Source organism: Sycon ciliatum, chromosome 6, assembly GCF_964019385.1.
Source record: "Sycon ciliatum chromosome 6, ocSycCili1.1, whole genome shotgun sequence".
In the NCBI taxonomy this organism is placed as follows: domain Eukaryota; kingdom Metazoa; phylum Porifera; class Calcarea; order Leucosolenida; family Sycettidae; genus Sycon; species Sycon ciliatum.
In genome coordinates, this window is record NC_088648.1 from 3,292,351 (window position 1) to 3,314,726 (window position 22,376).

The window sequence follows — 22,376 nt, forward strand, 5'->3', positions numbered from 1 at the left end:
AAAGAGAGACGGAGATAGTTAGTCAAGTGGATGATGCATCACGTTGAAGCTGAACTTGCAAACCCTGTTCAGAACTACCCACTGCTCACAATTTGTTGTGAGTATTTGTAGTGGGTTACTTAACGAGATAGGCGCGGCTTGAGTTTCCAGGTACATTGCGAAAAGTGTCTTCAAGTGAGTCAGGCTTTTAACGAGAACACGTTGATGGGCGAGTGAGCAATAGACGGATTTCCAAGTAAAAATTTGAGAAGCACGTTCCTCTCCCATGAACCTGTCCCACTTTCCCCCATTGTCCCCGAGAAGTTAATCGGTATTCTTGCACATTTCCCGTGTCAAAGTCCTATTATCCACGTACATGTACATGTAACTTAGTCGTAAGTCCATCTGTTGCTGCTGTCGAATATATTGTCGAAGAAACGACGGGCGGAGAAGGTGTAGCCACAGAAGCAACCAGTGGAGGTTCAAGGAAGCTGTTGACCACCACTCTCCTTGTCTTACATCAGCGACGTGTCTGTTTCACTGGAAAGCACGTTATGGTATGAAACAATCTACGCCATCTTTGAACATGAGGATGACGACGGTTCTGGCGATTCTGCTGGCGCTAGTGATTCCGCACACTGCAGCGTTTGTGCTTCGTGTTGAAGAGAATTTCCGGAGGGAGATGTTCATGGATGCCACTGATGGTAAGCTTAGTGTATGGCCATGCATTGTGCTTGTCTTTGTTGTAGTGAACGCACGCTTGTGTTCGCACGCGTGTGGCTTAGATTTGTGTGTAAAGCAATCATTAAAGAAAGAGTAAAGGACCAATGAACTACAAGTTTATAAATACGCTATAATGTCAGCTAACACCAGCAGCTACTTGACAATCAGCTCTTGCGATAACATTGCACGACTTTCCGGCATTGGTCCCCTTTTCCTCCAATAAATCATTGGCTCTCCATCTGAAGACTAATGATTTTAAAAAGAGTTTGAATCTGACTCAGAAAGTCGCTTTTCAAACCAGAACGTCGCGTCGAAGTATGAGAGAGCACAGACAGCACAGTTGAGACCATGCATGTCTCTGTCCTCCAACGTATCGTTCAATACGAGAAGTGAACAAGAACATGTTCCTTGCAGCAGCAAAGTAGACGCTGAACCTCCACATAATGGAGCATATCTTAGCACCAGAATCGCAGGGCTCCGTGTTTGCCCCCAGAAACTTCCCAAAAAAGAAGAGAGAAAGTTCTCTCGTGCCTGCGGGCTGGACTGGAAGGTCGGTGTACGTCTAGGACGGAGTGTGTAACAATGCGCATTTACATGCACATGTACACGTACATGCACAATGTGCGTGAAGTATGTGATAGGTCCGCGCTCCACAAGCTTCCCTTTACGGTCACAATAACACAATGGATGGAAATGCAAAAACAATTGCAAACCCAGAAAGAAAAGGAAAGGAAAAAAGAAATGTAAAATAGAAGTGAAACACATGGGAACGAGTGATGAAGCAAATATCCACGGCCGTAACAAGATAATAAGCAGTCAGAAAGTGGGATAACATGGCACAAAACTGACAGGCTACTGAGACATTCAACGATCTGAGACCTGCAAGTAACTCATAACTCGTTCCCAAGTGTTTTACTTCTATTTTACATTTCTTACCGGCTCAGTATCCGAAAGAACAAGAATGATGTTTAACCCCAAAGCAGAAACTATCTGTGATTAAAACTAGCCTTATACCAACGTGATTGTTTATAGAACATGTCACTACGCTATCGTATTTTCTTTGCCTTGCCATTGGAAGGTGTGAAGGTACGAAACGTGTTTGATAATAAACGTCCCCTCTTTAACCGTTTGGTCCCAGCCCATCCACATTGTACCCAAGCAAATAGACTAGCAGTCGTTGTTCTCCATCTAATTAAAGGCAGTGTGCCAGTGTCTTGTCTCGATTAAAGACACGTAGTTTTTGCTCGTGCTATACTCGGGAGAGGAGGTGCTGGTTGTTCGGCCCTGGTGAAGATGATCGCTGGCCAGTGTGCCAGATTTTCAGTTGTTTTCAGCCTGAACCTTTCTAACCCACTGATGCGGAAATGCAATATCCACAATAGACCCTTACTCAAGATAAGTATCGTCTGATGTCATTCCTATCCTCCAGTACATGTACACAACAATAGTTTCAAGTGGTCAAGGTTCGGGGTTTTCTCTGGAAGTACCGCTAGTTGATAAACCTGTCCTGTCAGAGCGATATCAACAAGACTCTGTCAGCACAGTCTGTCACAACACGGCTGGTAATACTTAGCTTGATCGATAAGAGAAAGAGAGATAGATAGATAGAGATCCGAGAGAGAGAGAGAGTGTGTGTGTGTGTGTGTGTGTGTGTGTGTGTGTGTGTGTGTGTGTGTGTGTGTGAGTATGTGTGTGTGTGTGTGTGAAATATATCAGTAGAAATGTAGAGTGTTTTCTGTGACTAGGGCTCAGTAGGGGAGAGCCAACAGGCGCAGCCTTATTACAAGGATCCCTAGGTAAAGTTTTATAGGGAGAGCAAAAACCCAGTGGATTGTGCCTGACAACAGGTTGGGGCGAAGAGCATTCCACCTACATGTACATGTATCTGCTGCCGGAAAAGAAACTGAGCGTAACCCATACTGCATACATATACAAGTACATGTACATGTATGCAGTATGTAGTGTAGGGAACAGTAAAGCAGCTGAGAAATAGCTAGCTAGAAAGCTACACTAGTATAGCTAGATAGCTACTTCTAAAACTAAACAAATAGGATCAGTCCGGGAAAACAAAAAGGGCTCGGACAAACCGAATTGAATACAAACAAGAACACGATAAGCAGCAAACGCGTAGGAGGGAAGCGAGAAATGGCAACTAATCTGGCGAGATACGGGCACGTAATTATTGCATGAGAAGTATTAGAATCATGTAAAGATATGAAAAGACCCATGGGTACTAATTATGAGTATCAGTAACTGTCTAATACTGTAACAAGAAATTGATAAAAAAATAAGCAGTCAGAACGTGCCATATCTGTATCAGTATCCGAGTTCCATTTGAAAATTGTGTCACGGTCCTTCTAGAATGCCTATGACAAAAGGAGAAGCACACCCGTGCATGCTTTTGGAAGCACACCGACGAGTACGACTCCCCAGACCAGCACATGAGACGAAAAGGGTGTGTTAGCTCACTGCACATTGAACTGAGAAAAACGCACTTGAAAAGTGAGTAATTGCACTTTTATGTGTGCGACTGTCAGACAGCAAACCAACAAAGCTGCTTGTTACCAATGTTACTAGCTGGTATTACTGGGTGTTTTTGACTATTTAATTAAATTACATTTTAATGATTTCTGAAGCTTGCACGTACAGGTACGTAGTACACTATTAAAATGCATGTAGAATCAAATTTCCACAACTTGAGGCTAAGCACCCTTTTCTTGTCCTCTGGCTCTGGCATAGTCATACGTCATGTACATGTACATGTACATGTAGGTTCTGGATGTACATGACGTACATGTACGTACGCGCCTACATGTACTGGTACTTCAGACATGATTGTGACTTGTAGTTTGCGTTGAGCGCTGACACGAATCACAAGTGTAGTCTACGCCTGTAAGTCGTGTCAGCGATTTCACCTGAACACCACAAGAGGAGCTCCTCGAGACAACGAATGTCACATTCAGGTTGGATGATTTCGCCGCACCCGTAACTTCTACCGTCAACACAGCACACGAGTACGAGCTTGATGTTTGGTTTGGTTTTTATTATTATTTCAGTTCGTTGCCTCAACAGTACAAAGTACAAATATCAAGAGGGACGAACGAAAAGAGAAAGTAAAACAGAGCAGAAAGGAAGATGCAACTGGAAGGAAAGAGAAACGGAGAAGGAATGTGGACTGGGCGGATTCACGAACCATTACTAGAGCGGGGCAAGCCATGAACAGAAGGGGCAAGCCGTCGATATTCATGGTTAAGTTAAACAATTCCAAGCCTTAGGTATTTGGAATAGCAGGACCGGCGGAAGGAGCTTTTGATTGGTACGGCCATACCCAAGCCTTTCTTTCATACCTTGTGATGATGATAATTATGGTGGGTAGTTCAACTGGGTAGTAGTGGGTACACGTGACCTAACCAGGAGTACACACGTGGTGGTGGTCAAAAACTTGATCCAGCCATGGCCAGACCGCCTGATGATAACGAAACGTCGTTAGCACCATGGCTTTAGCGATTAGCTATCAAGCCTTTTGGCATAATCTAAACAAGGAACTGAGACTCTGCGATCTAGGCGAGCACACTGTGCATGTTTAGTACTAGTAGTGGTAATTTCCGTCGCTTTGCTGCGTCAAGAGGACTTTCGGTTTTAGATCACAGTGCACAACTGCACATGTAGTACCAACAGAAAGAGTGGAAACGAAACGAAAGCAAAACAAATGTTCACCAATGGGTGTGTACTGTCAGGCGCTACATGACCTGTAGATTAAGCTTGTCTTCTCGCTGTTCCTCTGCTCTGGATGACTGTATTGAAACAAATACCGGTATGGTGGCTAAAGAGAGCCATTGTGGTTTATCGTAGATCAACACTCACCAGAAAGTGTGGTGCATATAATTCCCTTCCCCTCTGCTACGTCATCATAAATGTTGGTGGGTGTAGTACAATTGTGTGTAAAATCTGTGAAATCAGCCCCTGAATGGACGAGCAGTTTTCCAACTTGGAAGGTTCTAAGTAATGAAACACTAGTAAGGCTAGAACGGGGAAGGTGAGCACAGGCAAGACGAAAACAAGCTAAACACCACAGCAAACGTAGAATGTTAGCTATGACAAGATGATGACTCGTGACGAAGGACCACAGCACAGGACGGCCATGGCTCACTTCGAGAACGCGAAACAACGACAATACATTTTCATTCTGGACACTTAACTTAGGGGAAAACTTACGAAGGTACAATGCCTCTAAAACAGCCAAGTGCAACTTAGATCTACCACGAGCCAAAACAGAAAATACGTCATCACTGTACAACTCACGACAATTACCACTGCCTGACAGATGGAGCTTGATGGCTGACCAACGTTGCGTTGAACTCCCAGCCACTGCTGTCACCTCCAATACCAGGGGCGTCGGAAGGTATTTGACATTGGGACGACCATGAATGGATGGAGGGTCCAGGGGGTCCTCCCCCGGGAAAATGTTAGAGGAAGTGGGGCCCAAATAGCCCATATTCCATTGCTTCGAAAAACCCAAGATGAAATCATTGCTGCGGCTTTGGCCGCACCTGCCACATACTGTAGCTGATGATTCATCTTGCCGCTTTTCCGGTTAGCGGTCGCTCGTTCGGTAGCCACAGGCTCCGTTGTTTTTCTTGGCGGTTGCAGTTTCGTCGTCTTTCCATTGCGTATTCTCACTTGACTGCGGGTGACCATTCCACTATGTGCAGCTGTCGCTGTCCTCTTCGGTGTCATCGCGTGGAAGCTGCCTCGCTTCCCTAGGCCAAACCGGGTCAGCCCAGTCAAACAAAATGAGTAAAACTGGCGAATATTCGAAGCGTGCAGCCAAGACATGCGGAATCTATGTGGCCATAACAGCGCGTTCTTTCAAATGCGGGATTTTCTTCTTTTTCCACCTCCAAATGGGACGTCTGACTGGGATTGGGCAACCGACCACCTAGGCCTCCAGCCTCTTCCGGGATTATGCCTGTGCTTGTACCTACCCCAAGCCAAATGATTGCCAATCCTGAGTAGCCAAACTCAACTTCTACCCCTATTGTACCTTTCATTTGACACTCTCCTTTCACTCCCATTATCTGTTTGATTAATTTCTATGTTCTGCTGTGTTCTAAATTAGGTCCTCTCCTCTATTCTAAATCTTCCGTTTTCTCCCGTGCTTATTTTTACCCCATGCTATGGTTCCCTCCCAATTTGGTGCGCCTGCCATTCGAAGATGCCGAGACCTCTGGTCGGTTGAGCATGGCAGCCCACCAGCACCATCTCACCCCATGCTAGCCCCATGTGCCTGCCGGGGAGTTGTGTATCTTGTACAGACGAAAGAAAAAAGGGCCTCTGTCACTCATACAGTACTCTACTGCAACCCATGGTCTTCTGCCCTTCTTACAGAGCAAACAGTGGTGATTCAGGACGGTGACATCACAAGTTTCTCTGCAGCACTGAAGATGACTTCGGGACTGTTTCCACCTTTCTCGCCAGATTTCAACATGATTGTTATGGAGTGGATGCGAGGAGCTGACGTAAGTCCTGCAGGCTTCCGGGGAATTCCCAACACCCCCGTGATTATGCTGTGTACTGCTATGTACTGTTCATTGTGACCATGCTAGTGCAAATATACATGTACTCCCAGAAAAACTCCAGAATACCACACACACACACACACACACACACACACACACACACACACACACACACACACACACACACACACACACACACACACACACACACACACACACACACACACACACACACACACACACACACACACACACGCACACACACGCACATACACGCACATACACACACATACACACACGCACACACACACACAAAACACACACACACACACACACACATACATACACGCACACACACACATACACACGCACACACACCATGTACCATGTATACGCCCGTCGCAAGCGGAGAAGCACGCAAATCTGCAAATGCACTGGATGTGCACCCACAGATGTTCTCTTTCTAGCAACGATAGCGGATCTGATTCTGATTGAAACAGATCAAGACAAGCGCCAGATAACTGTCTAATCCACACAACTGGCGAAGCCATGTGAATCGACCCCCCAATGCACACCTGGTCTACACCACACGGAGTACATCGGAATAGGACGGCCAAGACAGATACCTATGCACACCCTACACTTGCTGGGGTAACCAGATAGCACGCTGCTTTGATAGAAGCAGACACTAGATGCACTGGTACCTTGAAGTGGAATTGGAGTTATTTTACCAACCAGCCTCGGCAACTGGGTACTGGGAACCCAGGGCCAATAGACGTACCAACAACCTCAGCCATGAAAGCTATATAGTAACGACACACTGGATTGTGGAGCCGAAACTAGTCCAACTTCCAAAATACATTGGCAAGAGGGTAGCCTTCCGACAGATTGGACACACAAGCACACACACACACACACACACACACACACACACACACACACACACACACACACACACACACACACACACACACACACACACACACACACACACACACACACACACACACACACACACACACACACACACACACACACACACACACACACACACACACACACACACACACACACACACACACACACACACACTCTCTCTCTCTCTCTCTCTCTCTCTCTCTCTCTCTCTCTCTCTCTCTCTCTCTCTCTCTCTCTCTCTCTCTCTCTCTCTCTCTCTCTCTCTCTCTCTCTCTCTCTCTCTCTCTCTCTCTCTCTCTCTCTCTCTCTCTGGTGTGAGCAGGAATACGTGGCGTATGAGATCAGGACATCGTCTAGCAATGAGTCAGTCCTACTCGCTCCCCAACTCAGCATACCCAGTGACGGATGTGTTCCCAGTGGCAACTTCACACGTATGCTCATGTTTGGTATTTTTTGAATTTAAGTGGTCTTTGTAAAGACGAAAAGTGCAGCATCGCATCATATTATTTTACGTACATGTATGATGGACTTGGATGGAAAGTCATGGATTAATTTATAGTAAAGAAAAGGACCAAGGAACTACAGGTTACGCTATAATGTCCACTAATCGCATGAGCTCATTGTCAAGTAACTGCTGGTGTTATTGGACGTTATAGCGCAACTTGTCGTTCATTGCTCTTTTTCTTTACATGTATGATGGCTGTGTACGATGCCTGTGAATATAACAGATCGAGTGCGGTCTCTTGAAGGAGAAAGTAATTGTGGACAAATCAAGAGTCCTTTCAACAAATTAATATGCAAGCCCGGTACTACTAACGCGATGCAATACATAATGCTACTCCATTGCCACAATCAACTGTCCAAAGTATCGTATGCCATAACTTCTACAAGTATGAAATATGTACAATCATAGGATCAACATTTGGAAGAAGGACGGTGGACCAAAGGTTTGCAAGTTACTCGTAGTTGTCCAACACACTAAAGAATATCAAGCTTATACCATGCTTACCGGGATACAAGTAATTGCCAGTGTTGGCCAGCTAAGGGTAACTACTTTGGTCCTTTCTTCTTTAGAATTTTAATCCTTGGCTCTCCATCCGAGTTTAGGATCATCATATAGTTAAAACGATTGCTAGATCGTGTAGTTGTGCAATACGGTGGCGGTGCAGAGAATATCCACATGTACACTGTAGTAATAGTAATTTATGAGAAAACCTTTGTTGGAGACATCGAGGGAATAGTTATAGCAGGAGCAAACCGAATGAAGTCATAATAAAAATATAAAAATAACTTCATCTCCATTTTCTCCTTTAGAAGTGCAAGCTTCGAAAGCTTTACCCACAATTCCCTATCCCATAATAATAATGGTCGGAAGGACAAAGCACTGAACCTTCGTGCACAACTCGCTGTGTTGATGTTGAGCGAGTCTGTCATACAATTACAAGTTAGTTCGCGCTACTGCAGTAGCACTGGTCTCGCTCCGTCTGCTTTGCCATTAAATTTTGGCATTTCCTAAAATTAATAATCACGTACATCTACGCAGGTCGTCGGCGATCGGTTCGTAGTCGTACGAGGTGATTTGGCTTTTTTTAACATGGTTGTAAAATGACGTGTTTTCAGTCACTTCTAGACAAGCTACGTCCAAATGAATTGTTGCAAGTGGAAGTGCTATCCTTCATGCCCGTTGTGTCCAAAAATGGGAATGATCCCACTTTGGAAAGTGTCTTGAATCATATCCTACTTTCATAGTATTCTCAGGATTCAAATAATTGGTGTGTCATTTTTTAACAAATTTGTAAAACGGCATCACAAACTGGGATATTCGGTCATCAATGTTCTGAAGTTGATAGATATCACTTCAAGGATTGCTAGTGGATGAAAATTAATCTGTCAACAGAGGAGTGAACTGCATTGTATGCTGCGAAAGCCGTGTTTTTGTATTTGTAACTAGTGGCTGTGTTATACGGTGGAATTGGATAGGTAGCATAGCATAGCAGCCAAGTTTTCGTTCTCACAGAGTGTATTCCGTGACCTACTGTTCTTCATTACTGTCTTTAGTGATGGCAAGACGGCCTGAAGTCGTCCAAAGGCCCTGCGGAAGCAATTCACTGCCCTCCTCGTCCATTCAGGGGCTCATTTTACACATTTTACACAAAATGGCAAAGCACCCACCACTAGTTATACCGACGTAGCAGGGAGAATTAAATTATATGCACCAAATTTTCTGGTCAATGTTGATCTACGATAAACTGGCTCTCATTTGCCACCACCCATGTTTCGATACAGCCATCCGGAGCAGAGAAACAGCCAGAAGAAAAGCAAATTTTACACATTTGTTAAAAAATGGCAAATGTTAAAAAAAGCCAAATCACCTCGTACAGTGCCTCTGAGCTCTGAGCTCCGCTGATGACACCTACAAAGTACAATGCATGCTACACTACAACATGTCGTGTACTACAGTAACCATGGTAGCGAGGTCGAAACCCCTAAGCCAAGGCTAAAATTAAATACTGTCCGGCCGGAGCGCGGAGATGGTGTACATCTTGATCTACGTAGGTCTACGTAGTTCTATGCTTCGCATTTCGGGTATTTTTTATCATCATTAATTTTTGATCGAACCGCAATGCATCGACGTGTCAGAGTCAGAGACCTTCCATACCCATGATTATGATACCAGGCTTCAGACTTCACGAAGTGTGATCACAACCAAGTCGTGAGCTTTTACCATGTTGACGACTCCCTGGATCACACTACAGGAGAAGTGCAGGCAGCAGCATGCAGCAGCTCATGCGTGCTCGCCATAGGAAACATTCATGTCAGTGATGAGTCACTGCATCAGCGTTCCTTTTCAGGCTTTTGAGCCAGACGGATGTCGGCGACATTGTCGGAGAGGATGGTATTGGTAGATCTTCTACCTAGGGTTTTTTTTTGTCCTGCCATGCAGAATCTAGGTTGTGAGTATTGGGAGTAAAAAAGTATAAATCGCTGAAGGAGGCCTTGACGACTTGAGCGTGAGAAGAGTACCGAGGAAGTGAGGCGAGCGAGGTCGACAATGACACCCAACGTGACATGGACACGATGTAGGACTAACATCGATATCCGCACTGAGAATTTATCACCACTGCGTAGTCCTGGAGAGGTGCGCGGCCTGGAATAGGACAGATGAACGTTCCGGACACTTCAACCATAACGCCTTGCCATAGAGCCAGCAGAGTACGATACCGCCAAGTCATAGAGCAGACAGATACGCAGAAGAAGTCGACGGAGAGGATGGCATCCGGTACACATAAATCATGCTGTTTCAAACAGGTGAAGTAATAGTTAGTTTATCTTGCTCCGGATCCCAGCAACACGAGGCTTTACGAGCACATAACATAATGACTAATGTAGTCAGGTACGAGGTCATCTGCAATAATTATTATGTAACGTGGTTGTAAATAATTAATTTTCTATTTTTCTCCACTTTCTGGGATGATAATGTGTCAACTGTTGCTATGAAGTTGAAGTTTGGTCTTCTGTGGTGCCCTGACCAAAAATCTGGCCTGATTAGATCGGCCGTCTCTAAAGGTACAAAAATGATTGTTATCCTGCAGCAAGGGTGTTTTTGAGGCCATGAAAGTAGGTGTACTATTATGTAACATTGAGTAAAATAACTGTCTACACCCGGGAATGTCACTCACAGGCCTGTGAAAACACATTGGCAGGGTACAGGCACCAGTTCTCCGAGTGCTGCAACGGCAAACGGCATTTGAATCGACCATATCTCGGCAACATAGGTGATACGAATATTCAGAAATTGTGCTAATCTATTCAAAATTCGTCTCACTGCAATCGCCCTCCTAGGAAGCTCATCAGTATAATAATATCCTCGTGAGACGTTCTATCGAAACAGGTGTGGCAGGGACGGATGCCAGGGCGACCAACAGCAACGAAAATTGAGAACAATGGGAGTTATTGGCCATCCTTGCCCCTCGACTATAGTCGCTGTTGAACACTCCTGATAAACGAATGGATATATCGAATACAAAAGACATTTCCCAACCACATATCACCACCATGAGTTCGGAACTTTGAGGCTTACTACTTTGTAACATTGCTCTATCGATTTTAGGGGCATACACATGATAATGACCTGGGGGACGTCAACATTCACATAATTTACTAATTTCAGCCAATTTCTTCGAAATGGGCACGCTTCAACAGGCCTTGCCGACCTTCCATGACGCCAATATTTTGTCAGCTGAAGCCTCGGTGGGATAGCTCCAGACGGCCAAAAAAGAAACTTCAGGTTGGCCTCGACAGACCCAAGGAATGCATAATTCACTCAATTTTTTACATAAATGTAAAATGTTACATAATACCAGATCACCTCGTTAGTTACAGCGGTCAGCGATTGTGCATCGTTGTTTGCATGCCAGTACACACTAGCACGCTGCTCGCGAGAACCCTGGAACGCTAGCCACCTGGACAGCTCACTGCCAGCTTTGACGTTTGTTCGAAGCAACGCAGTTCCAATACTAGATTTGAGAATACGCCAGTAGGGAAACTTGGCACCACGAAGTGCGTGCTTGAACTGTTGTTATTTTTTAGCAGAGTCATTCTCCAAGACGTTCTTCACCAGAGGAAACATGTGTTCAGGGAAACCCCAGGGAAACTCCAGGGAAACCCCAGGGAAACCCCAGGGAAAACAAAAGCAAAATTCAATGGGAACAATTGAACATGCACACTTGCAGTGGCTAATCGAGTAATCGTAAAACCAAATTTGAACTTTCAATAAGTTAATAGCACCCTTCCTTAGGTTGAGAAACCTATTGCGAAGCAGGTTCCCCCCCGGGACACGCTCAAGCCGTCGTGTGTGTGTGTGTGTGTGTGTGTGTGTGTGTGTGTGTGTGTGTGCGTGTGTTTGCGTGTTTGCGTGTGTGTGTGTGTGTGTGTGTGTGTGTGTGCGTGCGCGCGTGTCGTTGCTATAAGAGAAAATCTGTGGGTGCACATCCAGTGCATTTGCAGATTTGCGTGCTTTCTCGTGCGACGGGCGTATACATGGTACATGGTACATGGTACATGGTGTGTGTGTGTGTGTGTATGTGTGCGTGCGCGCGCGCGTGTCGTTGCTATAAGAGAAAATCTGGGGTGCACATCCAGTGCATTTGCAAATTTGCGTGCTTCTCTAACGAAGGTAGACCTGGACTGACTTTTAATGATCTTCGGAATTCTCATGTCTCTGTGCCGTGTGCTCTCTCGCATGTAGCTTTCTCTGTGGCGTTTCCCTGTCTGGCGGTGGATGGCATGGCATATTTCAACTTCACTCTCAACTTCATCGTAGTGAAACACACGAAGGAGATCGGAGAGCTGGACCCTACCTGGAGCAGACAGCAGTGCAACGCATTCTTCGAGAACATCACCGATATCGACATAGACAATGCAGTGCATAATGACGAGCTACTGGGGCCAATACCCGACAAGCACTTGCACCTGAGCTTTGCCAAGGCATGTAGACACAACAGTACAGGTAGCAGTGACAGCACAGTGTCAGTGGCGACAGCAAGGTCCGACATCCCCACCGTCGCCGCCGCCGTCCCCGCCGTCGCCGCCGGCGGCAGCACCGACAGCAGCGTTGTAGTGATCGCTGTTGCCGTGAGTGTGTCCGCTACAGCCGTTCTGGTTGTCATGACAGCCACACTGTGTCTGCTACGCTGGCGGAAGGAGAAGAGATCAGTAAGTTGTACAACATTGGTATACATTAGGCAGTGGCACCTTACAGGGACATGACCTGGGCCACTTTAGCACCATATAAAGTGGGCTTTGACCCCAGGCTGTCCGCCACGGTCGTCGCCCTCGGGGCAGGACCAGTTTATTCCCCCTTGCACATGTCTGGGTCCGGGCCATGCTTGGAGTCAGCGGGTCAAGGCCACGATTGCAATAGCGTGAGTCGGATAGACCACAGACCATGAAGGACTTTAAAGGGGAAGTTAAGGCAAAAATTAAAATTTCACCAGTTGTAGTCTTCGGGGTGCTGAGTCGAATGGTCTTGGTCCGAGGAAGCTGAGACGCTCCCTTCCTACTTGAATCCCAATCGAACTCGCGCACTTCCACCGAAACTGGGTGACTGCGCCCTACGAGATGGGGATTTGTATGCAAAATGTCACTAAAAGCGCCATTTCGTTCTTATAAAAGCACGGATGACCGCGATTGGCCCATATGTTGTAGTCTTTTGGACGCTGAGTCGACTGGTTTTGGTCCGAAAAGGCTGCGATGTAGCGTTCCTCCTTTATTCCCAATCGAACATGGTTGAACAAGCGGTCACGTGCTCCTGCGTACACCAGTCACCTGGTCACCGTGCCTGCAGGGTACAACTTACTAGCCTGTTTGACCTTTTTTGGATGCACTCCTGTCACTCGAGTTGAACCTTGGTGTGAAATTTGTCGCCTGCTGGCGTGGTGACCAGGTGATTTGGGCACCCAGGAGCACGTGACCGCTTGTTCAGCCATGTTCGATTGGGAATAAAGGAGGAACGCTGCATCGCAGCCTTTTCGGACCAAAACCAGTCGACTCAGCGTCCAAAAGACTACAACATATGGGCCAATCGCGGCCATCCGTGCTTTTATAAGAACGAAACGGCGCTTTTAGTGACATTTTGCATACAAATCCCCATCTAGTAGGGCGCAGTCACCCAGTTTCGGTGGAAGTGCGCGAGTTCGATTGGGATTCAAGTAGGAAGGGAGCGTCTCAGCTTCCTCGGACCAAGACCATTCGACTCAGCACCCCGAAGACTACAACTGGTGAAATTTTAATTTTTGCCTTAACTTCCCCTTTAAAACCTTGGTTTGAGAGGCGCATCGTTTCGGGTAATAGGCCTCATGTGATCTCTCTAGTACCTGCATGCTGCGGCTCTACCCTATTGATACATACAACGGTCCGCATAACCTTGGCCAAGAATAACTGGCATCATTTTTGAAGAAAGATTGACCCTTAGCGATTCTGTACCTCAGCTCTTCCAATATTGCCAGTACGTATCGGAAGTCTAACTGTTCACACAGATAACATGCGACGTAACCTCCCTACTGTCTATGCAATGTTTCATGAATACATTTCGACTTTGTGCACGTTTACTTGTATTTGTTCAGACGGCACAGCTGAAGCGAGGGCTGCAACCCCCCTCTTCACTGTTTTGCTCCCCTGAACTGATGACCTGTGGCATGATCGCTGCTCTTGAGTCTCCATATAAGGTAAGTAGGGGGCGTAGCTGGTCCCCTTTTTTTGGGGGGGGGGGGGGAGTGCATGGCCGCATATGTGTAAGATGGCTGGTGCATGTCATTCATGGTTATTATGTGATCCAAGGTCGACCTTTTTAGGGGGCGGGGTTGCACATGCTCCCCATGCTCCAAGCGGGTTACGCGCCTGGACTAAGGATGGGGAGAACAGACAAGCAATACGTGTTGTGCACTTTATTCTGGCGTGTCCATTTCTGCTTTATCATATTTGCCGTACTTCTCCAATTATAAGTTTCACGAGATTGAAAGTCGCATTCGATTATACATGTACGTGTCACCACACCATTCAGGGTTGAGGCGCTTTATTTCAATTCACAAAAGTAACAGCCGCACGCAATTGATTGCAAGTCGCACATCCCCTTCCTTGGCCGAGAAGTTTTACTTTAAACACAAAATTGTGTGACCTACTGTAAAAGCAGAAATTTTCGGTGGTGTTTTATTTTCGGTAATTTCGGTGCCAAAATTTTTACCGAAAATAAAACGCACCGAAAATGTCGGTATAGTACTAGTACACTTACCTGGAACGCAGGTTTACCGAAAATTTCCCTCTGCCGAACCGCCGATTTTGGAGAATACCGAAAATTTCTGCTTTTACAGTATAATCAGGAAAATAGTAGTAGTCACTAGGGGACTCCCAACAGGCGGGGTCACCTGACAGGCGGGGTCACCTGACAGGCGGGGTCACCTGACAGGCGGGGTCACCTGACAGGCGGGGTCACCTGACAGGCGGGGTCACCTGACAGGGAACACTATAGCTAGGTGTGATAGCGAAACTCACCGGCGGACCTAGCGTAGCCTGAGTATGCAATGGAACTGCCGGTTGTGCTAACAGCGAGCTCCTGGCCTGGAACCACCTGGGGTGGAATGGATGCAGGCAGCAGGGTCTCCCTCTTTGACAACTTTAAAGTAGGTTTGATCTACGCAGCTCCCTCGGCTTTAGGAGCTGCATCTGCACCATCTGCAACTTGGTCCTGGAGGGTCTTGGCATTCGTCTGGATGTGTGAAACTCAGGCCATCATATTTCCACCCAAACAGTAAAATCAAATAATACACATGTACATTCGGCCAACGCACTCCAATAACAAACCTGTTTTTCACTCTGTCTCTCTTTCCCGCTCTCATTCTCTCTCTCTCTCTCTCTCTCTCCTCTCTCTCTCTCTCTCTCTCTCTCTCTCTCTCTCTCTCTCTCTCTCTCTCTCTCTCTCTCTCTCTCTCTCTCTCTCTCTCTCTCTCTCTCTCTCTCTCTCTCTCTCTCTCTATCTATCTATCTCTCTCTATCTTTCTTTCTCTCTCTCTCTCTCTCTCTCTCTCTCTCTCTCTCTCTCTCTTCTCTCTCTCTCTCTCTCTCTCTCTCTCTCTCTCTCTCTCTCTCTCTCTCTCTCTCTCTCTCTCTCTCTCTCTCTCTCTCTCTCTCTCTCTCTCTCTCTCTCTCTCTCTCTCTCTCTCTCTCTCTCTCTCTCTCTCTCTCTCTCTCTCTCTCTCTCTCTCTCTCTCTCTCTCTCTCTCTCTCTCTCTCTCTCTCTCTCTCTCTCTCTCTCTCTTTGGCTGTTTGTTCTCACTGCACCTACAGATCATCTCTCCGTCCATATTGGACATTGGTGAGAGGGTTGGTGGAGGTCGGTATGGTGTCGTCTACAAGGCCACTATGACGAAGAATGCCAACATACCAGGAATGGAGAATCGTGAATCCCAAGTTGTGGCCGTTAAGAAGATTAAGGGTGAGTGGTAGGCGCACCACACCCACAATTTTGAGCCCCGAAAATTTCTGTAATTACAGTAGAGTATCCAAATTTTGATTTGAAGGATCTTCAATATCCGAATTGACAACTGCGCGTGACAGAAGTGGAATTCCTAGCACCGGTTTACCAAGCAAAGTTTTACATCTGTTGTGATGTATCTGGGTTTGCAATTTTGGTTTTGAGATCTACGGCCTTTCATCTGGTATGCTTCGAAGTAGAACTATCTATTATAGAAGTGATTCAGTTTGCACTTGAAAATTTTTTTCAAGTGCAAGAAATACGCTGCAATGGAGTTTGGGAATTCTGAAGAAACGTTTTAATTCAGTTTGAACGAGAAATAATAATACAGAAGGACCTCGTACTCGCGCGATAAGAACTCTCTCTCTCTTGAATAGTGCTCTATCTCGAGTAGTGGCCCAGTCTCTAAGAGCCAGTGAAAAAATATATCCCTTTTTTTAATAGTGCCTCCCTGGCTTGTAACCGAGCGCATATGCAGGTTTGGTGTTCTTTGGCCGAGTACTGTTCTTGTCCATCTCATTGCACTGGTGGTTTCAGGATCAAAATCGCAGTTCTTGTTGCCGTTTCTGTTGAGTCGTGATAGTTCACAGTTGGCTTCTTTTTGTTTTAAATGCTGGACGATGAAAAGTGCCAGCATTGAAAAATAGTGCCCTCTCTTGAATAGTGCCCTCTCCTGAATAGTGCCCCATCTGTGATGGGCATTGAAAAACATAGTGCCCAAGGGTCACTTATCGTGCCAAGTACGGTATTCACTTATGAGCCTTGCTTAGATTGATGCTATGTGCCTTCTCTTCTTACTTCTTTCTTCTTCAACTGCATGTTGTGTCTTCAGCTTCCACAGAAAGTCAAACAGCCATGGAAGGACTCTATGCTGAGTTGATCCTCATGGAAAGCCTTGAACACCATCCCAATGTAGTCGCTACTCTGTTTGGTGGTCTACTTCTAGGTAAGGCTCTGGGTGATGGGGTTTCACACCTGCGAGGCCTGCGTGGAACAAAGCAGCTTTCCATTCATTGCTAACTGGTGTTGTGAGTCTCCAGGGTGACAGGCTGAACCGATTGCCTATTGCCTTAGACTCATACCTCGTCTATCCGGGCGGTCCGGGACTGGGCACTGCCCGTAACATTGAAATGTCCGTAACTCCGAATCACGTGCATTTTGATCGGGAAAGGCCATGGATAATATGGCATAATTATGACATCAGTATTTACACCAAAAGTGACAAAAAGAGTAGTAATATTTCCACTGGAACTCGCCCAAAGGGTGTCCGGTAGACCGAAGTACCCGTAACTTCGGGGTCCGGATAACCGAGATATGAGTGTTTACTGAATGTATGTGGACGGGGTGCGTTTGTGTACTGCCATGAATCGATTCATGAATGGAATCCCGTCGTTCGAAATGAGCCCTGGAATCGGTTCGTAATCGATTCATCCTATTCACATCAGGTGATGAGAATGGTCAGGGGCTATTGATGAATGGATTCGAATCGATTCCCGGGAAAAATCGAACGCACTCACTGACTATACGTGGACTGTGCTGTTGCTGACATCTGTGTCTGCAGGCAGTCCGTGTATAATCATGGAGTACATGTGTGGTGGAGATCTCCACTCGTACCTCCGTCGACTCAAGTCCACCGTGGTGGTGTTGAAGAACGTCGAAACTATCCTACCGCTCTCGAAGATCACCGATGTTAGTCTTCAGGTGGCCAAAGGCATGGAGTTCCTGGCGGAAAAGCAGGTATGTTGTATCCGGACCTGTAAACAGTGGTATAGACCACGTGTTTTGCCAGGGGATTTCAGATTTCTATTTTACTAACGGGGTTTATGTACTAACTGGTCTCGTTATAACGAGGCAGGACCTGTATATCAAGAAGCTATGTTGCTTGCATAGTCAAACCTCCAACCCAGATGTTTGTTGATTGATATGCAACTACCTACTTTCCTCAGGCTGTGTGTAAATGTCATTTGCTAACTACTGTATAGCAGGAAATTTTCGGACGGAATTTATTTTCGTACGATTTCGTACACAGCCTCTTTTGTACTAAAATTAATTCCGTACTAAAATTTGCTGTTATGTACACTATACATGTACATGCGCGTCGCATGCAAACACGTGCATTTAGCATGAAGCACTGTACGAAAATAAAATCCGTACGAAAGGTCGAAAATCGGCTTTGTCCGAAAATATTTCCGTCCGAAAATTTCCTGCTATACAGTATTCACTTTATTCAGAGCTTCCTCAACAACTCAAACATTCACATGGCACTGATCAGCGTTATGGTTCTAGTCATACTGTGGATGTTAAATTTTGCCTGGTGGTGCCCGTAGACCTTTTGATTACACTGGGCTGAAAATCTGATTTTCTCAAATTTAGCACTTATCTGACAATCGGAATAGAACCATTTCAAAACTGGAACCCAAAAATGGATTACGATACAAACTGCACAAAAAGTGAATCCTTTTTGGCCATTATCCGAAAAGTAATGAAATGCATTTTAGTGGGCTTTCCAGCTCTTCGCACAAACGTCACATGATGTAGTGATCCCGTGTGAGCGACTGTATTGCCGTACACACCGACTGGTCTTAGGTGGAGAACATGTGTATGAAGCTTCGACGCCTAATACCAGGTGTTGTCAGGAGGGGTAGGCGACAGTGAGCGGGTGAGGCCGCTTGATCTCGCACCACTGCAAGAACGTTACCTGAACAGCAAAGACCCATGCCACGGCCTCATGCTCTCTCTGTGCCTCTGTCTCTCTGTCTGTTCCTCTGCCTGTCGCTGTCCCTCTGTCTCCGTCAATCAGGCTGTTTCTCTCTCATTACGAGAGCTGCAGTTCCCATAACATCATGTGTGTACGTGTGTGTGTATGCACGTGAGTATTTTAGTGTTCTGATGCGTCTGTGCTGGTGTTTTGATGCGTTTCTAGATTGTCCATAGAGACTTGGCAGCGCGGAACATCCTCATCCGAGAGCTCTCCGAGGAGTTTCTTGAAGCAAAGATATCGGACCTTGGTCTGTCCCGGAAACTGTTTGATGATCAAATGTACCACTCCAAAACCCCTGTAAGCACCATTACTGGTTGTTTGAAAATTGAATCACTTCTCCACGACTAGAAACTACACTTTGAATAACAGTTAGTATGCTGTCTGTCCAACGAGCAGGTGTTATTGTTCTGTTATGTGTTTCTTGGAGGTTATCTTCATTTTAACGTGCAAGTTGTTTACACGCAACTTCGGACCACTACTCGACTAGTGTGTGTGTGTGGGGGGGGGGGGGTGCGCGCACGCATGCACGTGCACATGGGTGTGATCATACGTGTGTGTACCGGTATTATGTGAATGTGTGTGTGTGTGTACACGCGTGCGTGCGTGTGTGTGCTCATACGTGTGTGTATGTATGCGTGTGTACATAAGTGGGTATACCCAGGTTTCAACAGTGCTCAACACCACAGGGGCGGAGCGTAACCACAAAGGTCAAAAAGAATGGTTTCACCAATTACAGAAACATACGTTGTAACGCTGCATTTCATGCACGTAGCTAAATGCTAAGGCAATCGTCAGACAACTAATGCTTTTGTCGCGGGATAGCTTGTTCTAATTGTGGGGGATACGCATGGGCATGTAGAGGAGGTGTGAGTTATCACTGCAGGGCATGCATGGGAAGAGCGAGTGATAATAATTACATCACTGGATGGGCATGCGCAGTAGGCGCGAACTATGCATGGAGCGTGCAGAGGCGGAGAAACCACCAGGCAGGACAAGGGTAAGCCATGGGGGAACTGGGCAGGGGGTGTGATGTGTGGCGGTGGAAGCACACTGTGGTGTCCACATTCAACAGCCGCGGATATTCAGAGGATGTGGCGGTGATAGTGGTAGCACGCGGTGGCTATGTCACGCCAGAGTGGGTGGAGAGGTAGAACTTGTTTTGGTGTCTGCACTTTGATACCAACTCCGACCTCTTGTTGAGCAGAGTGTGAGGCGTCTTGAAGGTGATGATGCGCAACTTTTCTGCTAAACACAAGCAGCACCTTTTGGATATGTTGCTGTAGGACTTGGCCCGATCTATGACTGCCCATTTGATACTGTATCCCTCACCTTGGTCAGCCAGCGCCCATGTGTGCTTGGATAGCTCGGTCTTGGTACGGTACTTTTCATGCCGCATGCTGGTTAGATGGTTGCCATAGCGCACCTTGAAGGGCGTCTCGCACAGCATGCGGCATGAACAGTACCGTACCAAGACCGAGCTATCCAAGCACACATGGGCGCTGGCTGACCAAGGTGAGGGATACAGTATCAAATGGGCAGTCATAGATCGGGCCAAGTCCTACAGCAACATATCCAAAAGGTGCTGCTTGTGTTTAGCAGAAAAGTTGCGCATCATCACCTTCAAGACGCCTCACACTCTGATCAACAAGAGGTCGGAGTTGGTATCAAAGTGCAGACACCAAAACAAGTTCTACCTCTCCACCCACTCTGCACGCTCCATGCATAGTTCGCGCCTACTGCGCATGCCCATCCAGTGATGTAATTATTATCACTCGCTCTTCCCATGCATGCCCTGCAGTGATAACTCACACCTCCTCTACATGCCCATGCGTATCCCCCACAATAAGAACAAGCTATCCCGCGACAAAAGCATTAGTTGTCTGATGATTGCCTTAGCATTTAGCTACGTGCATGAAACGCAGCGTTACAACGTATGTTTCTGTAATTGGTGAAACCATTCTTTTTGACCTTTGTGTATGTGTGTGTATATTATGTGTGCATGGGTGTTCTTAGAGAGCTTTACCACTGAAGTGGATGGCACCAGAATGCATCAAGGATGGAGTGTTCAGCAGCAAGAGCGATGTGTGAGTTGAAAGCATGTTTTTACTGGCTATATGCCACCCTGGCGTTTAGCGTAGATTTCACTCAGACTGCTTGAACTTACAGCGGGGCTGAGTGCATTTGGTGAGCACTTTAGAACAGGTGCCCTCATTTGACCACTAATGATTGATAGATAACGAGAACCTGTTTCAATTTATTCTACTCTTATTCACACTTGTGGGATTGCATGATGTACAGCGATGCCCTATGAAATCGAGTCACGCGAGTCAAGTTTGCGTTTGATTTCATCGAGCAGCACTGTAGAAATTCCTGTTCTGGTTTGGCTGTATGTTATATTATTCACAGCTGGGCCTTTGGAGTTCTGCTCTGGGAGGTGTTGACCAGTGGTAAGGAACAACTTGTTCGTGTTGCCGAGTGGTGTTCTGGCTGCGGTGTGTCTGTCTTCATCCTATTCTATTAACTCTGCGGTTCTTCCTCTCTCTCCCACTCGGTCTCTCTCTTTCTCTCTGTCTCCATCTCTGTTTCCCCATCCCTCCCTCCCTCCCTCCCTCTCTCCCTCCCTCCTTCCTTGTGTGTGTGTGTATCTGGGGGGGGGGGGGGGGGTGCTCAAATTTAAACACAATACCACGAGTTTGAAGAAGGGCTAGTATGTTTGTATTTATTCCCAATGCTCAATTATTCACGCCCGGTTTCATGTGGATGTGTGTGTGTGTGTTCATGTGGATGTGTTTGTTCATGTGGATGTGTGTGGATGTGTGTGGATGTGTGTGGGCATGTGTGTGGGCATGTGTGGATATGGGTGTATGTGGATATCGTGTGTGGATGTGTCCTGCTAGGTGAGATGCCCTACAGCAATATACCAGTGTTCATGCTGCTCACGTCGTTCGACCAGGGAAAACGACTACACCGTCCGCAGTCATGCCCCGATGAACTGTAAGCAGTTGCATTTTGCGATCAAATATAATTCTCTACATGTATATGCCTCATCAGCAGTGCTGCCAAATCGTCCAAATTATCCGACATCCGTTCGAAAATTCGCCGTTCGTCGGAACGCCAATATGAAAAATCACCCTTCTAATTTTGACTAAAACGCATGGTACCGTGTATTTCAATGGGATTGCATCAAGGTAAATGGTCAGGAAAGTATAGTATTGCTTTGAATTTGGTGTCTGGAAAAGTTATTCGATGTTGGCATGAGAATGGCACGTGCCCCCCCCCCCTCCCCCCACCCGCAACACCCTCTTTCCTTAGCACTCTATATCTTCTAGGCTGCAGTGGAGTATGCAAATTCTTTGAAAAGCAATCCTTTTTCTGAGTTCGGGTGCACCTGCTTTGGATTCTGCGCCAAACCTTACGTAGCGAAGCTATACTATCATGAAAACCACAT

General features: G+C 46.3%; 1 protein-coding gene across 1 annotated transcript in view; it reads left to right on the forward strand.

Annotated features, from left to right (window-relative positions):
* Nucleotides 1-264: 264 nt before the first annotated feature.
* LOC135819177 (fibroblast growth factor receptor 3-like) overlaps nt 265-22,376 on the forward strand; it is a 24,887-nt gene continuing 2,775 nt past the window's right edge. The window contains exons 1-12 of the mRNA XM_065332338.1: nt 265-683; nt 6,091-6,221; nt 7,462-7,570; nt 12,388-12,854; nt 14,264-14,365; nt 15,981-16,128; nt 17,000-17,113; nt 17,729-17,904; nt 19,091-19,225; nt 20,942-21,012; nt 21,335-21,375; nt 21,826-21,922. Of these exons, the coding sequence (XP_065188410.1) occupies nt 539-683; nt 6,091-6,221; nt 7,462-7,570; nt 12,388-12,854; nt 14,264-14,365; nt 15,981-16,128; nt 17,000-17,113; nt 17,729-17,904; nt 19,091-19,225; nt 20,942-21,012; nt 21,335-21,375; nt 21,826-21,922 (1,736 nt within the window). The 5' untranslated portion in view covers nt 265-538. The remainder of the gene's footprint in view (nt 684-6,090; nt 6,222-7,461; nt 7,571-12,387; nt 12,855-14,263; nt 14,366-15,980; nt 16,129-16,999; nt 17,114-17,728; nt 17,905-19,090; nt 19,226-20,941; nt 21,013-21,334; nt 21,376-21,825; nt 21,923-22,376) is intronic.